Source organism: Pocillopora damicornis, chromosome 11 (genome assembly GCF_964200805.1).
Source record: "Pocillopora damicornis chromosome 11, jaPocDami1.2, whole genome shotgun sequence".
NCBI lineage: Eukaryota > Metazoa > Cnidaria > Anthozoa > Scleractinia > Pocilloporidae > Pocillopora > Pocillopora damicornis.
The window spans coordinates 18,374,085-18,390,830 of record NC_142680.1 but is presented as its reverse complement, the minus strand read 5'-3'; the positions used below and the strand labels follow the sequence as shown (position 1 = coordinate 18,390,830).

Here is a 16,746-nt window from a genome sequence, read left to right as displayed (position 1 = left end):
GGGATTTTAGTCAATGCTTTTGTTTTGTTTTGGTTTTTTATCGTACCTACGTCGCCGTCTCCAAGAATCTAATGGAGTTATTGTCTTGGAGTTCAACAAGCGAGCTTTCCACACAGCCCCATACTATTGTAAAACAAATCTGTTTTCCCAATGGCAATGTATCGTTTTTGTCATTGTTTTCTCTATCCAAGAACTGAATGCATAATATAGTAGGGGGCTGCGCGGAAATTCTACCTTCTCTTTAGCCAAGCAACGCTAACATCAATTCTGATCTGCGGAGCTTTGGGCAACCCTTGCTCGTCTCTAGTTTTTTGGAAACAACTTGAATCGTTTCTGACTGAGCCCTCTATAACCGTTTTATTAACAATCAGTACTCTCCCACGTTCATTTTTTACTGCTTAGTAAATCAACTAGCACATCCATGGTCAGTCAGATAATAATCGGTCTCGCAGTTTAAGTTCATACATATTGCAGTTGACGCATTATAATTGTATGAAAGTGTTCTGTACTTTGCCCCTGGCCGAAGCCTTAGTCATCAAGGGACCAATATGAATTAACAAGGGGCGGATGTGTAATGCCAACATCACGCTTTGGTGGCTCACAAAACATAGTTTACATACTTCTTCCGGTGCTTCGGCGCACTTTGCTAGTTGTCCTTTAAGCACTCAACTTGGCGGCAGGCAAAGCAATGGAGATCGAAGAGAACGCTGCAGAAAGGTGTCGTTGGGTACGAGTCAATTGGAAATGGGGCCAAATCGGTAGTGTGAAACTTGGTATCTTTCTCCGCTTCAACCCAGTTGTCACGTTTCTTTCCGCCGCAATCATTTGGTTTTTCGTGATTTGGTGCGCAGTCCAAGCCGACGTCGCGAACAAAGAGATGTCAGGGTGGATGTTATGGATTACGGAGGTCTTCTCGTGGATGTATATCGGTACCCAAGATGTCTGGGCGCTGTTCATAGTTGTGCTTTACTTTTCCAAGTATGGAAAAATGAAACTTGGAAAACCAGATGACAAACCGGAATTCAGTGATCTGACTTATTTTACTATGCTGTTCGCCGCCGGAATCGGCATTGGGTTGTTCTATTTCGGAGTCGGTAAGATGTGTTAATTATTTATGTTATATACGTATACCGTCAGCTAACAGGAAGATCTAGGAACCGTTTACTGCGAAAAGGAAAGAAAAAGTGGACCACTGATTTCGCTTACTTTCCTTATAACCCTTTACTAGATTCGCTAGAAAAATAACAAATATCATCTGTTAACAAAAAGTGCAAATGCTTTTGACTGTGAACTTCGTAAACAAATGACAGCGAAAATTAAATTTTTGCCGTTTGCGTTCGCTGTTCGCTGTAACGATGATTTATATCGCATTCAATATTAGTACACAGGCGCCCATCTAGAGATGTCTCTTAGTTAAGTTTCCTTGGCAAAGGAATTTGGCGGCGTTATTGCACACGTTTAATTTACGACAGTATTTGTAAATACGGTCCTCGAGTTGAAAAGAGGTGCAGCGGTCGCACCCACAAACAATGTAAAGAGTGGAAAATTTATCGTTTTGTAACATTTTTCACTCGCCTAACTTTCATTTTCTGTTGAACCAATATCAAAGCCACCATTTGAGATTGTGTAGTTTTGAAGCTAGTCAAAACAAATGCAAATCTCTTCACCATTATTGTGTAAATCTTGAACGTGTAAATGCTGAACTAAACAGCATGAGTTCCCTTCCTGCAGGCTATTTGCCGTTCGCAATAAACAATGTTCTGTGTATCTCGTAAATCGCTACATAAATTAGTCTAAGAGAGATGTAGGCAAGTGTTTTCACATAAAGGAATTGTCGTTTGTACTTGTTAATCTCCTCGAGTACTTCCAAAACGGTCTTGAAGTGGAAAATAGTTGCGGTCTCGGAACGGAAAAGTACAATTACTGACGCAGTTTGATTGTTAAAATCCACGCTCTTGTACCGTTTTGTCACACATAGTCTTCCCATTATTTGTGAATGCACTTAATATTTCGCCGCGTCATAAGCTTATCGGTTAATGAGATGTGTGAATTTACTAGACCCTCACGCACCAATCGTTGTTGATAAACTGATGAGAACGTTTCTTCCGCACGCCGTGGTCAGGTGTTACTGACCTCCTTAGAAAACTCAGCCAATGCACGACAATGGACTATAAAAAGAGAAACTCAAACATAGCGAGTCACCAGTTTAATGGCACGTTCAAGAACAATTTCTTCTTTGTTTTCGCAACGCCACAAAAAACAATTCAGCGACAAGTCAGTCAAGCACAACATTGAATATTCAATTCTGCGGGAAGAAAAAGACAGCGAAACGAAATCAAAAAAGCGTATTGCAAAAACGTTTTTTAAGTGATGTCAAATCTTTGAAAGGATTATTTGTAAACTGGGTAAAATTTCCGCACAGCCCCATCCTACATTATGCATTCAGTTCTTGAACAGAGAAAACAATGACAAAAACAATACTTTTCCGTTGGGAAAACAGATTTGTTTTACAATAGTATTGGGCTGTGCGGAAACTTTACCGTAAACTGAACTGCTATCCAGTGTACGGTTCCATGCAAGAGTTTGAAAAAAAAACATTTGGCGTGTACTTTGGAAGATTCCATTATCTTCAACAACGGCAAATGCTTTGAAAACCAATTGGATGATCATCAGTCATGAGCACATGAGTATAAACTTATAAATGGTAACCGGCTCCGTCTTTTTCTCACTTGCCCGCCGACGTAGCATGACATTTTCTTTAGAACTTTAAGCTTCTTTCAAAATCAGATTACAATGGAAAGTGTTCAATTCAATTGTGGCAAAATTCCAACATTCCAGTTTTGAAATTATACAATAAAACTATCCGCGAAAGAAATGAAATGGGATGGTTAGGGTATTCAAATTTGCCTAGCTGTTCTTTTGATCATAATTTCAAAATGTGGCTTCGAGCTCGATACCGCACTAAAACTTTCGAGAAAAGGGCTCCCGGTCTTTTTGTCAAGAACATTGCACCCTTAGTCATTTGACGGTTGAGTACTTCACTATGGTTGAAGAGATAATGAATTATTCCACCATATCATTGCAGTTTGGTAGAACAGTGAAATGTGAAATTTGGCACTGTTGTAGCCGACTACGAGAATTCTGGCTGCCATAATGACCTGCGTTTTCCGACTGCCATAGAAGTCGTCAATCATCTAAGTCAGATTGCTATATAAAGGACATTTCAAGGCGCTGTAATGTTTGTGAAGACTTCATTGAATCTTTACTGAATGCTCGTAAGCTGGGATCATTGAGTTCCCATATATAAATCTCTTTTAGTACCTTTTAGAAAGTCAATTCATTTGGCCAACTGGACATCTGCTTGCTTTCATTGGCGTCCAGTACCGAAAGCAGCAACAAGCAAACTCTTCTCTTCTCCATATTAGGAAGCGGTTATTACTGAGGGGGGAGGGGAGGAGTGGGTTAGGAGGATTTTGGTTGTGTCACAATAAAATTCATCTGGTCTCCCCCCGTCGTTTGCAGTCAATCCTCCGACGACCCCTCCCCCGGCGATAAAAAATGACTTGTCTCTTATATTAGTGACAGCTCATTAAAAGAGGACATTCATACCAGCGCACACATAGCTTCCCCCCCGCTAATCGAAATGTAACAAAACCTCATTTGGAGAGTTGATATTTTGGCTGACAAAATACGATTTCAAATATCAAGACATTTCGACAATTTCTTGGGTTAGGGCATTAGTAGATAACAACGTCTTGTGGCTAATGTAAAAAAGGAACTGTTATATGAAACTCATCGCAATTCTTTCTTAGAAGAAAAGCTTTGAACACAACATTTGGGAACGCTTAACAAAATTACATGCCTTTTTGTCTTTTAAAAAATTTCTCACCTCTTAAAGGCAAATTAAAACCAAACCAAACTACGTGAAATTGGAGGAAAATGAACATATGAGAGAAGCCTAGGGATTTAAGTTGACCATCTATGAAGCCTCGCCATGGTCTGTTGCAATTTCGTAATTTTGTTGTGTTACACAACTTGCTTGATCGGGAAATAATCGAATCACTGATTTTAATTTTTTTTGTTTCCACTTTCAGCTGAACCTGTTTGGCATTATGCACCTGGGAAATATGGGAATCGCTATTGGGACAGGTAAATAAAACAGTAGTTTACGCTGAGAAACCAATTAGTTTTAGTCCGGATTCAGTCCAAAATGGTGCTGTTACTTTCTACAATCGAATGCGATCTAAATTGTCTCTTCGTATTGAGGAGAGAACATAAATTCGTAAATAACTCGACAATTTATCCTGAGAAAGTAATTTGACTGAGTCAAAACCCAAAACCATGCTGATAAGGCCTTGAAAGGTCAAAATAACGTCGTAGGTACGCTCTTGATGGCTCACGCTTTTTTGGTAGTTAATTAAGTGCTAACTGGTGTCATTTCCAGTTGTACCTCAGCTTTGAGCGCAACCTATGGAGTTAACAGATCAAAAAGTATGTCTCTATATTTTAGGAGACGCATGCACAGTGCTCACCAGGTAGCGTTCTGGGCTCCGGGTCGGGAGGTCTGGGTTTAATACCTGGCTAACCCAAATATAAAACTACGCAGACAGAAGCCCTTGAAATAAAACTTCTAATTTCGATTAATAATGTTCATTTAGTCGCTCTTTATTTCTGTTTCTTTAAAAATTTAGGTACAGCGATAATCAGCGTGCCCAGGATGCCATCAACTTGACCTTGTTTCACTGGGGAATCCATGGATGGATTGTGTATGTAGTGGTGGGTCTTCTTTTGGCTTTTGTGGGTTACAGAAAAGGCCTACCCATGACCATTCGGTCCTGCTTCTACCCTCTAATTGGTGACAAGATCTACGGCTGGATGGGTGATGCTGTGGACATATTCTCGGTAGTGTGCACCATGTTTGGAGTTTGCACCAGTCTTGGTGTTGGTGTCATGCAGATGAACAATGGTTTCAAGCGTCTGAACCCTTCCATCGAGTTTTCCAATACCAACCAGATTATCATCATTTGGGCCGTCACAGCCTGCGCAACAGCATCTGTGGTGAGCGGCTTGAAAATTGGAATTCGTCGGCTGAGCGAGATTTGCTTCACACTTGGTATGTTCATCATGCTGATTGGTTTCTTCGCCGACAATACTTGGCATGCGCTGAACGTCTACGTGCAGAGCATTGGTTACTACACGCAGTGGATCATCCAACTTGGTTTCCACACAGATGCCTTCGCACAACTGGGAAATGCACCCGATGGAAAGCAAGCTGAACGATGGTTCAACGACTGGACCATATTCTACTGGGGATGGTGGATAGCCTGGTCACCGTTCGTGGGCATGTTCATTGCGAAGATCTCCAAGGGAAGAACCATCCGTCAATTCATCCACGGCACAATGACAGCCCCCATTCTCTATGCATTCTTGTGGTTTTGTATCTTTGGTAGTGCAGGCTTGAAGATGGAGCGTGATGCCGAATTAGCAAACATAACGTGCTCTTCCCCAAAAGGAGGGAGAGGAGCGACCTCCTCCTTGAATGGTCTGTACCGCTTGTCTTGCCGAGGTAAGAACGACATGTGGTTTGATGTAATGGAACAGTATGGAGACCTTGGAACGTTCCTCTCCGTGATCTCACTCATTAGTGTCATTCTGTACTTCGTAACCAGTTCCGATAGTGGTTCTCTCGTGATTGATTGCCTGTCAGCAAATGGAGATCCAGAACCTCCTGTCATACAGCGTATCTTCTGGGCCCTGACAGAGGGTGCAACAGCTACAGCTCTGTTGAATGCTGGTGGCGAAGAGGGCCTTGTGGCCTTGCAGTCTATGTCAATAGCATCCGGTGTCCCTTACACCGTACTGCTTTGTTTTATGTGCGTGGCTCTATGGCGGGCTGTGAAGATGGAAGGTGGTGACCTCGATCCAAATGGCCCTCAGTTCACTACAAGCCTCCTAGAGGTCCTGAGCAGCCCAACATTAAAGAGTGTCGGCAGGGTTTTGTTAGCCATCTTTGCCCCGTGGTACTCGATTGGAAATGCTGCCTACAAGATTGAAAGAGGAAAACATGGAAGATGGTGGTACATGACGATCATGGCGGTCCTATTTTACCTCTGGGTCATCCTGATGGCGTTGGAGCCAGTCGTGGATTCTATTTCTTACGTTGCGTGGGCCTTCCTGATGGGATTCTTCGCTTATGCGACCTCCATCCGCTACTCCATCCGTGAAGAATTCAATATCTATGGCAATCCCGTCGAAGATTTCTTCGCTGTAATGATAGTGTACCCATTTGCAGCGTACCAGATGGAACAACATATGGATAATGTCTATCTATCTGAAGCAAAACCAAGCTCGGCAAGTGGCATGAGTGCATATCAAGAAAATAACCCAAAGCATCACTTGAATCACTTCAATGAGGTGGCAAAGCCCATGGAAAGTGGTACCTGGACACCTTCGATGTCAATGCAGAACCTGTCTTCTAACGGGCCTCATTATAACCCTGCTATCGACGATGATGACACCGCAGGTCGGAAAAGCCCTTACTACTCAAAAACTGAAGTAATTTAAGATGACCGTGAATTCATGAACGTACGTACATACGCATGCGTATTTTTTCAAAATTATCATTTAACCTTAACTCAACCTTGTGTGCTATTATGGCCCCAGCTTCGCAAGAAGAAGCTATATTTTGAGGATTGATATTCTTTTGTCGGCATATCCAAGCGTTTTTTTCGGTATTGCATGAGAACTTTCATCACAAAATCCCCAAGACTGACCCTTTTTTTCAGTCATTAGTCTTTTCTCTAGCATCTTCTTATTTAAAATTACGATCAGTAGAGAAAAATTCTGTGGGACACGTATTGGGTCAATCAGTGTGTCTAAGGCTTTCTCTATAAGAGGGTTGATTTAACAAACTAAATGTCCAACCACTGTTGGTTTTCGGCCCTCTTGACACTGCTCGCAAAGATAAACGTTTAGAAAAATAGATTCGGCTAAATTAAGGATTGTTTGAGACGCAGTTTTGTTAAGCTACGGCTAAACCTCATTTAAATAATCAGACCTTAATGTGTTTTTGTCTCTTTACGTGGTCGAATTGGTGCTTGCCTCTCGTCTCTACTCCTTAGGCATTGCTGATATACTAGTGCTAATAGGGCGATAACGAGAGAATTTTTAAAGAAACCTGGAACCCGGTTTTTACATTTATTTTTCATGAAGTGTCCCAAGAGCTTTTTTCTGCTGATTAACGGTAATTGTGACTGTCAGTTATCATTCATAAGAAAATGTCGTAAAGCGGAATGAGAAATATATACGCAGTAGTTCGTGAATATCACGTGAGCTCCAGGCTTTGCCATCGTACATGGACTTTTTTTTCCTTTCTATTTTCTTTTATGGATGCAAGAAGTAATGGGAATTCCGTCGATGAGGGGGTAGGACAAAGGGGATAAGATACTTAAGTATAAGTTTTCTCTATCGTGTGGTTCGCTCAGAGCGTTATCAGCATTTATCTTATTGATAGTGATGTCAACAGCTCTTTGAAAAACTTGGCTCAAGCATTTTATACTTAACTCTCGCATATGAAGTGCAAGAAAATTTAATAATTCGCAACCCTACTTTGTTAGCATATTTGTGGGGGTAGGGGTCGGGGAAAATTTCTTCCATTCAACTAACACTTAGCTGAGAGCTTGATACTCAAATTATTACTTAGATTCTTTAGGTGCGATTGTTGTCGTAGTGGATCAGAGAAAAACATGGAAACTGTTTATTAATGGTGTTTTCCAGAATTATATACTGCAATGTATAACCATACAATAAAAATGTTAATGAGGGGTGTAGAGTGATTGGTGTAAAATAAATTTACAACGCATCTGCATGAATTTTGCGGTTATAAAATATTCAAAAGTGTAAGGTATCTTTCCTCTCTCTCCTTCTCTGAGGAATACTCATCCAAGGGTGTGACTAGGGGGATCCTGGGTGCCCGTGACTCCCCCTTTGTAAGCCTCTTTGTCTCATTAAGTGAAATATGGCGTATAGGTCGATTTGACAATATGGTGAGTACCCTCTGTTTGACACAGAGTGACCCCCCGCAACCCTGGTTACGCCTTTGCAATCCCTGGTTCTCTTACCTGGGTACTCACTATGGGGGTAGGGATTGGGGGGGGGGGGCGGGGTGACTGAGAGTCAGGGTTGCAGAATAAGTAAGTGATTGTTACTGGAGCTAATTTATGTAAACTTTTCCCCTGAATTTTGCTGGTATCTCTATCCAACCATAACGAATTTTCCAGCCATTTCTGAATGCCTCGCAGCTACACAAAGCTGCAGATTTTAAAGAGTGCATTTTCAGAGCACTTTCCAGAGTGATCCATCATTCGCAACTTGAATGCATATCCATGTTACACAGTACAGGTACCACAAATGCAGATAAGGGTTATAAACTATTGTAAAGACCGTGCGTAATCAATCTGACTTATTGTTGGACGGAGAAAAATCGTGCTTTTCCAGTGTGTTGTATTTTAAGTAAAAAAATATTAGGTAAAGTAGTTTCTATGAAGTAAAAAAAACTGTGTTTAACAAAAGAACTTTAAAACATGTTTAAGCTTTGGTGTGAATGGGGTATTAGTCATTAGGAATGGTCAGGATATCTCGTCAAATCATACATGATGTACTATACTTATCTCATGTTACACTTGATCGTGGGCTCATCAAGTAGTACCAAGGAAGGTTTGGTGAACATTGTTCATTCGGCATTAAAGTTACTTTTAGTTTGTAGAAGCACCAGGCTCTTATTTTAACGCGATGGATGATGCAGAGCTAACTTATAAATTCTGGAGAATCCGCAAGACGGTCATGCAGGTACTTCATGAAAATTTTTTATCTATAAACTATGCCGAGAACCGTTTCGTTTATTAGATCTCTACCACGTGCGGAAAGAAAATACAAACATTTTTATGACGAGGACGCTTGGGTTTTACGAAAGACTAGCGAAATCACTCTTGAGCTCTCCGTTTTTAGAAAATCGTCTTCTAAATGTGGACTCGAGTGCCACATGTGGAGAGAATCAAGAAGTGGAGAGAAACACTCGACTACGTCTCGTGTTTCTCCCTACACTTCTTTCGTGTGTTAGCCGCTTCCTGCGTGCTTTATAACAGAACAGAGCACAATCAAGGCTTCTCTGTTTGTTAAATCAAGTGATTTTTTAGCAAGTTTGACAGCTCTCAATCGTTTAATAGATAAATACAGCTGTAAATGAAAGATGAAGTAGGGTTACGTACATGTACTTTTGTATTTTAGGGACTTATTCCTCAGCCAATTGATACATTTAGTTAGGATGTTGTGCGCTTTAGTTATCACCATCGGCTGGCGTCTACAAGCAACATATGGTAAAAAATCGTAACCGTGCTGTATGGAACCCCAAAACTATATCAAAAAGACAATAACTATTGATATAATCACACTAGGAAAAATGATCAGTGATATTCTTACAATCAGAATTATGTATTTGACTGCGCTGATAACTTTTAGCAAAGTTGCACAATCAAGCCTTAACACTACAGTGATAAGGATTGATTTTTTTTAAGTTCTCTCTCATCATTTTCTGCTTCTTGATTACAATTTTTTTTGTTTTTGTTTCAGATGTGTCATGACAGAGGATACCTGGTGACACAAGATGAATTAGACCAGACTCTGGATCAGTTCAAGGAACAGTTTGGAGACAGACCAAGGTAAGCAGTTGAAGATGCACAATCAAGGACAGGTGTGTGTAAGCAGTGTGAAAGATGGTAAAGAAATATAGGAGTTTAGCTTACTTTGTATCGTCATGAGGGAAAGAAAAAGAAAATTTCGTGAGATCTGTTGAGGAATCAAACCTCACACCTACAGAATTTACTCTCTGATGGTCTACCACTGAGCTGTTGGGCCATCACGAGATTTATATCAGACTCACATACTACACACACCCAGGATCAGCCCTGTCAAAAGTATCAAGTGTCCAGTGTATAAACAGCAAAAGCAAGATGGTTAATTTTTAAACTTGATAAAGAAATAGAGAAAGATGTCTTTTTTTTTGTCTTGTCACAAGCACAGGGGCTAAGGGTTTGCTGTCAAGGTCAGGACTGTTACTTACTTCAGCATGACCCTTTTTTAAGCCTTTGCTGAAAATGTTTGGTAAAATTTGCCTATAATCAATCAAGGTATTGACACTAAAAGTTCTAGCTGATTTATTTTATTTTCATTTTAAAAATGTCTTTTTATTAATTTCTAGTGAAGGAAGACCTTCAAGAAGTGATTTGTCAATTCTGGTGGCTCACAATGATGATCCAACAGGTAATATTAGTATACATTTAGATAACAACATGATTTTTGATTGCAATTTAGTGTAATAAGCATGATTGAATTTTTCAAAGACAACAAAATTGCACATCTGAAGGGTGAGTGCAAGTTGTAGTCTTTGAAAAATTTACAAGTGCTTATCACACCAAATTGCAAGAGAAATCATGTTATTACTTCCTAATAATTAACATAAAAGAACATCACAGAAAGGCAAGAACAAGACAGACAAAATTTTGAAAGCGTGCACACACTGTTTGTACTTTGCATCAGTATTACAACTTTGCCCTTGTGTTACTTGAGAATGCACTCATTTTCATCCAGTCAGATGTGTGTAATTTTTTGTTGTACATTATAAAGAGGAAAATCTCATTGATTATTTCATAATTGAGTTCTTAAAAAACTTTGTTCTCAACTTAAATCTTGTGCTTACAGACCAGATGTTTGTGTTTTTTCCTGATGAACCTAAAGTTGGGATAAAGACTATTAAACAGTAAGTTTGGTTTAACCGAAGTAAAAAAACTCCTTCAAACTGTCATACACTCAGGGCTAAAAATTGGCAGTTGCATGGTCACCAGTAGTGAGTTAAAACTGACCAGGGCCACCAAAAGTTAATGTTTGAACACTGGATGTGCAACTATGCTACAGAATTTTGAAAAGTTGCAATGTAAATTATGTGATGTACAAAGTTAAAAATAAAACTCAATATGTAGTTTAATTGGACTAACTTTGTCTTTGTTTCTTTGCCTGGACTCTAAGATCATCCATTTTAAGGAATTTTTAGTTCTGAAGTGGAAAATTTTGAGCCATTTTAACAGGGATTTCACAAGCTTGATCTTTCCTTTTAGTCAATGCTACGTTAAAAGCCATGGGGTGTTTACTCAAGTTTTTCATTTTAAACTAGAGGAAATTGAGGGCTGCTTCATTTTGGGATGGGCCACTAAGAACTCAAGGAAACTGGTCTGACTGGCCACCAAGCACTGGAGTTAATTTTTAGTTCTGTACACTTGGTTTACAAAAACAACTGCACTAAAATTGTTTATAACTTAACTGTTCCCAAGATCTAATTTTGAATTCTCCCTTCAAGCTGCTTCAGATTTCCTTGTTAATTAATTACGAAAATTTGGTGTTAGATCAAGAGAAAAAGTTCTAAGTGATAACTTTGAGTATTCTCATTACCTGTTTGCAGGATAATGTAGAGATATACTAGGGAGAATTTATGTCTTGGTCGCTTTTAGATTTAAAGGGTAAATTCAGACTACTTGTAATCAAACCAGGTAAAACTTCTGGGAAATGAATTTAGGTCTGTGTTTGAAAGCTTACTGTCATGGCTTGCTTGACTGTCTTGTGTTTATGACATTAAACATCTGTATTTCATGTAATATGTCCTTGCATTTTTCTGTGTATTGTGAGCAGTGAATGCAATTAAGGGTGTTGTTTTAACTCTTCCACTCCCAGGAGTGACAAAAAGGGTATTTCTCCTTACAACTTTAATGCATTTACAGGCAGAAAGGTTTTAAGAAGTTAGAAGAATATCAGTTTGAGGATGTTCTTGGAGTCAATTCCAAATTCCCAGACCTAAAATGATAAGAAATGCATGTTAGATAAGGCAGAGAGTTGATAAATACATGTAGCGTGGGAACTGAAATATTTGAGACACAATTTTTAAATTTCATTACAGATATTGTAACAGAATGCAAGAGGAAAACATTAACAGAGCAATAATAGTTGTACAGATGGGAATGACACCTTCAGCCAAACAGGTTAGAAAATTAGAATCAGTGATGACAGGAGCTCATTACCTGGAGCCTCCATATCAATTGTACCCTTGAGTCAACTCTGTCCTGTATCTTTTTATTTTAAGAACTGAGGTATGTGGGGGGTTCTTTAATTTCCCATGAAAACATGCTAATGTTTGCATAACTTTCAGTGCTTTTTGCCATTATTGAAATACTTTCACATTCTGCATGTGACGTAAACAATAGATGACCACAGCTCTCTTATGACTAGCTATTGTGTAAACACTTGTGAAAAACCCCATGAGAGGTGCTTCTAAAAATAAAAAGATATGGGACAGGGTTGACTCAGAGGGTAAGTATGGAAGATGGAAGCTCCAAGTAATGGGCTCCTGGTGATGAGTGAGGGTGCTGCTGTGAAATAAAGAAAGAACAGCAACAACAAAATGAGAATATTTAAGTTATTGCAAGCAGGGTTCTCATTAAGTGTCAGCTGCTAGTGAAAAAATGGGCTACCTTGATTTCTGAGCCACCTTCACTGTCGACTTGCACTTTTCAAAAAATATTGTGTTGTGAATAGTTGTGCACAGTGACATGTAATAAAAATTAAGGCAAGTCACTGCTGCAAAAATTTCATGAGCAGACAACTTTCATGAGAGCCATTTTTGTATTCTACAGAAACGTATGCTTTACTTTATGTTTAACTCCCTGGTTGAGCACTATTCCAATCTCTACCTGCTGAGTGTGTGCTAGGCAACCAACTGCCTTACTGCTTTGCATTTACCTCTAAAAGAATTCATAGAATGGCATTTTGGAGCCTTTGAATTTCCAAAATGATATTTTGTGAGGGACCAAGATCCTGGGAAGGAGCTCTCTCGCATTGTCAGCCCTCTGGTTCATGCAACCTGTCAACTACTGCATGACTTATTGGGAACCCTGTGTTTTGTTGTGTGATAACTGGGAGATGCTCTGGCCAGATTTGCCTCTTGGCTCTGGTGTAGATTCAGCCCTTAATTTATTGAGTGACAATTTTGGCTTTGTTAAAACCAGAAACTGACCCAAAACTAACCAGGAACAACTGGGCCGAGTTTTTCAAAGCTGGGTTAAGATAACCCAGGGTTAGTGTGAAATGAAATCTTAAAGCTGTGAAAGAAAATTCATCATAATCCTTTTTGTGTCCAATTTAATGATTGGATGCTCTAAAATGAATAAAGAAAATTATCCACCAAGGCATTTGAACAAAAGAATAAAGAAAGTTAGATTAAAATTTAACCCTGGGTTACAACTAATCCGCCTTCAGGCCTTGGAGCCCAAAGTGCTGGTTTACAATGGAACTTTTACTCTGCACTGTTGTGTTATTTTATTTTAATATAATTGCAAATCAAAAGTAATCGGCAAATTTTGCAAAAATAATAACTTGTATAATTTTTTGGCAGCAAAGTATATATAGTGTATCAACACTTCACCATTTTGTTCTTCAAGGCTTTAGTCGACCTGGCACCAAAATACATCTTGGAGCAATTTATGGAGGCAGAGCTCATGGTGAACATTACAGAACACGAGGTAAGTAAGATCATAATTCCAAGTCCTTGGAATTAAAAAGACAAATACTAAGTTTGATGACAATTTTAGTGAAAACCTCAGAGAACTGGGCACACTGGAATTATACCAATACACTTTTGAATAAGAAGATAATGAGGATAAAGGAAGTATCACCCATAAAATATTTTGTGATCTAACAGCAAGCTTTCTAGAGCTAAAATTGTAAGAAATAGTAGCGGAGCTCGCAGAGCGTAGCCCCACAATTATACAAAATAGTAGTGACCCATCAAGCCGAAAAAATTTGGATGTACGACCGTACAAGGTGCTACTTTTAACATGTGTGGTCAACTGTACCGCGAGCACGCTAACGCCACGGCTTTGTTCAGTAGTCCAGTGGTCAGTGCACTGGGCTCCGAGTCGGACGGCCCGGGTTCTAGTCCTGGCCGGGGCAAGGCGTTGTGCCCTTGAGACGCGCTGGGAAAAAAATCTGGCTAAATCTATATATTAGGGCAGATAGTGTGGAAAATTTACTTTTAGATCTATGGAAGAAAAGTGGCCAAAGTTAAGATCCACACGACTTCCAAAAAAAAAAATTTGAAAAAAAAAGAAAAACGACTCTCGTTATTCCCTTTTTCTTTCTCTTTCAGCTTGTTCCAGAACATGTCCTCATGACGCCTGAGGAAAAGACAGAGCTGCTTCAGAGATAGTATCCTTGACTGAACCCGCAAACTCTCAGCGGTTTCTCCGTAGAATATCCAGACATTATCCAGCAAACAAGTAATATTAATACTCAAACTTATGAGGGAAAAGTTGTTCGCTTGATCTAACACCAAATTCTTGCTACTAATTTACTGGGAAATGTTTAGCCGCTAGTGGGGAGAGTTAACAACCAGATCTTGGGTGTTAAAGGGTTATGAGCAGTTGTATTGTCAAGGGGCAGTGCTTACTGTAAATGTGTCGAGTTTGTCAGCTACATGTCTGTTGTACCTAATACCTGAAATAAAACTTTTTCGATGTTTGTTTGTTTTTGCGTGGGCTACACACCCTTAACAATACTTGTAGCAAACTGAAGGAACATCAACTTCCTCGTATCCAGTCAGGCGATCCAGTTGCGCGATATTTTGGACTCAAAAGAGGACAGGTGAGCTGGACACTAGTCTCCTCTGTATGATTCACCCTTACGCACGATAATTTTTTTTCATTTGGTCGCGTCTGGAGCCCATCATTGATGTGATGGGCTCCTGGTCGCGTGGAAAATGCTTTGTTTGGACAGTCGTTTAGCTGAAGGGGATCTGGTGACGGGAAAGAACCGATTTGCGTTCGTAAAGTTACGGTGGGTGAGCCCAAAAAATTCGGTCACCCGTTAACCAATCACATGCAAGTGCGAACTCTCGCGAACTCTCTCCGAAAGTTGATAAGTCCTCGCAAAATACTATGGTGCCTCGTTATGCTGCTGAGAAAGTCCGGGGGTAATTATTTATTTAATTTTAGTCTGTGTCAGGAGCCCATGCGGATAAAGGGCTCCCATTTGTGAAAAGCTTTCAACTCGGTCAATGGAAAAGATCGAAAAACAGGGTGAGAGAAAATTATTATATTTATATCGTTGAAACGAAGAAAGGTGCCGCCGTTTTCCAACTTCGCCCTTTTTAGCTCGCACGGTTTTTGATCCTCTTCAATGACCGAGAGTCAGATGAATGATATCGATTTCTCTTACATTTCACCCCTTTTTTCCCAGTAGAATATGAATTTCGCCTGTTATATTTCTAACTTTGGTAACCTCTCCTGACTCGTGAATTTCTTACTTCACAGGTTGTAAAGATTATTCGCCCTAGTGAAACCGCGGGTCGATACATAACCTACCGACTCGTCGTGTAATGTAAATGAAGAGTCTACAAAATCATCCTCAAGTTTCCCTCCTTACAAGACACAACCAAGGATTGGTATGGGCAAAGCCTCATGTACTTTTAGTTCAATTTGTTCGTTTTATTTGTTCGGTCAAGTAACAAGTGCTCGCAGTCGACATTTGTTCGTTAGAGAACCGACGACAGTCCGATTCCTATTTTCCAATTAGAAATTACGCGATCTCTCCCGAAGTTGAGCCGACAATATGTCGTCATAACGTTACGTGGAGTCGTGTATTCCGAAGAACATCGAGTCATTCTTCTCGCTGCCTCGGTGCTCGTTTCGTTGGTTCTGCTCGGTGTTGGTCAAGTTGAAACGGAGCTCGTGTAAGTCTAAAGTTTTCCTATTACTGGATGGAGTTATGTGAAGACCTTGAAGAAATTTCTCAATGAAAGCTGCTTAAAATTGTTATGGTCATCAAGTTCCATGGAGATGAAGAAGAGCGAAGGATGCTGAGTGAAGCCGAAATAAGCCGAATGAAACCGAATGAAGCTGAGTGAAATTCAGAGCAAGAAAGGACGCATTCAAACTGACCGCTAGGCTTGCGGTTTGCCTTTGAAAGGTTTTTTCCTTTAATGCGAGACTACCTCGCCGAGAATTTTTTTAAAAAATCATTAGAAGTTGGGATTGTAATTTATACAGCAAGAGGCGGAATGTTAGCGTTGTTGTTTTAAAAATAAAAGTCAACAATTTAAAGGAAAAGGTATTTTTTTTCTTTCTTTTCCTTTGTTTTTCGTTTGTTTATTACCATTAGACCAAGGAGCACTTTGCAATCCACAGTCCTGTACAGAATAGAGTAAGGGAGAACCTCCTTTGGTCTCGTGTAGGTCTAATATACACTTTACTTCTCGTACTTATGTGAGACTTTTAGCCTAGCAGTTTCTTCTCTCGTCGACCGCGTGTTTTTCGATCACATGAAAAAAGTTTTTTCCGGAAGAATAATTATGGGCTTGAGTTTCGTCGTTCTTCGCTCCCGTGGATGACTTTTTGGGATGAACGCAGGCTCATTACCCGGACAACGGCTGGTAATATAGCCTAGAAGTCAACAAGTCCTATATGACAGAGAACAGCTTTATTACCGTCCTTACTTCGCACGAGTAACGTCTGCTTTGCACGTGATGTGTCCGTGGCAGTTGGGTTGTCGCACAACTCGCCATGCGGTTGAATAGAGCTATTTTAGTCTTCAAATACGCCGATACAGACAAATATTGTCACATACTGCTGTGTCATTTGCAGTGTAAGTCAC

General features: G+C 39.9%; 2 protein-coding genes across 2 annotated transcripts; both read left to right on the top strand.

Moving 5' to 3' along the window:
• The first annotated feature begins 638 nt into the window (after nucleotides 1-638).
• LOC113683347 (uncharacterized) lies at nucleotides 639-7,823 on the top strand. The gene is made up of 3 exons (XM_027200579.2): nucleotides 639-1,094; nucleotides 4,095-4,149; nucleotides 4,692-7,823. The coding sequence occupies exons 1-3, from the start codon at nucleotides 689-691 to the stop codon at nucleotides 6,562-6,564; spliced, it is 2,334 nt and encodes a 777-aa protein (XP_027056380.2). The 5' UTR covers nucleotides 639-688; the 3' UTR covers nucleotides 6,565-7,823.
• Nucleotides 7,824-8,154: 331 nt separating this feature from the next.
• LOC113683360 (DNA-directed RNA polymerases I, II, and III subunit RPABC1) lies at nucleotides 8,155-16,202 on the top strand. Its single transcript, XM_089186622.1, has 9 exons — nucleotides 8,155-8,847; nucleotides 9,628-9,716; nucleotides 10,256-10,317; nucleotides 10,756-10,813; nucleotides 12,002-12,083; nucleotides 13,539-13,619; nucleotides 14,246-14,304; nucleotides 14,661-14,739; nucleotides 15,408-16,202. Exons 1-9 carry the CDS (start codon nucleotides 8,791-8,793, stop codon nucleotides 15,471-15,473), a joined length of 633 nt encoding a protein of 210 aa, XP_089042748.1. The 5' UTR covers nucleotides 8,155-8,790; the 3' UTR covers nucleotides 15,474-16,202.
• Nucleotides 16,203-16,746: the final 544 nt, after the last annotated feature.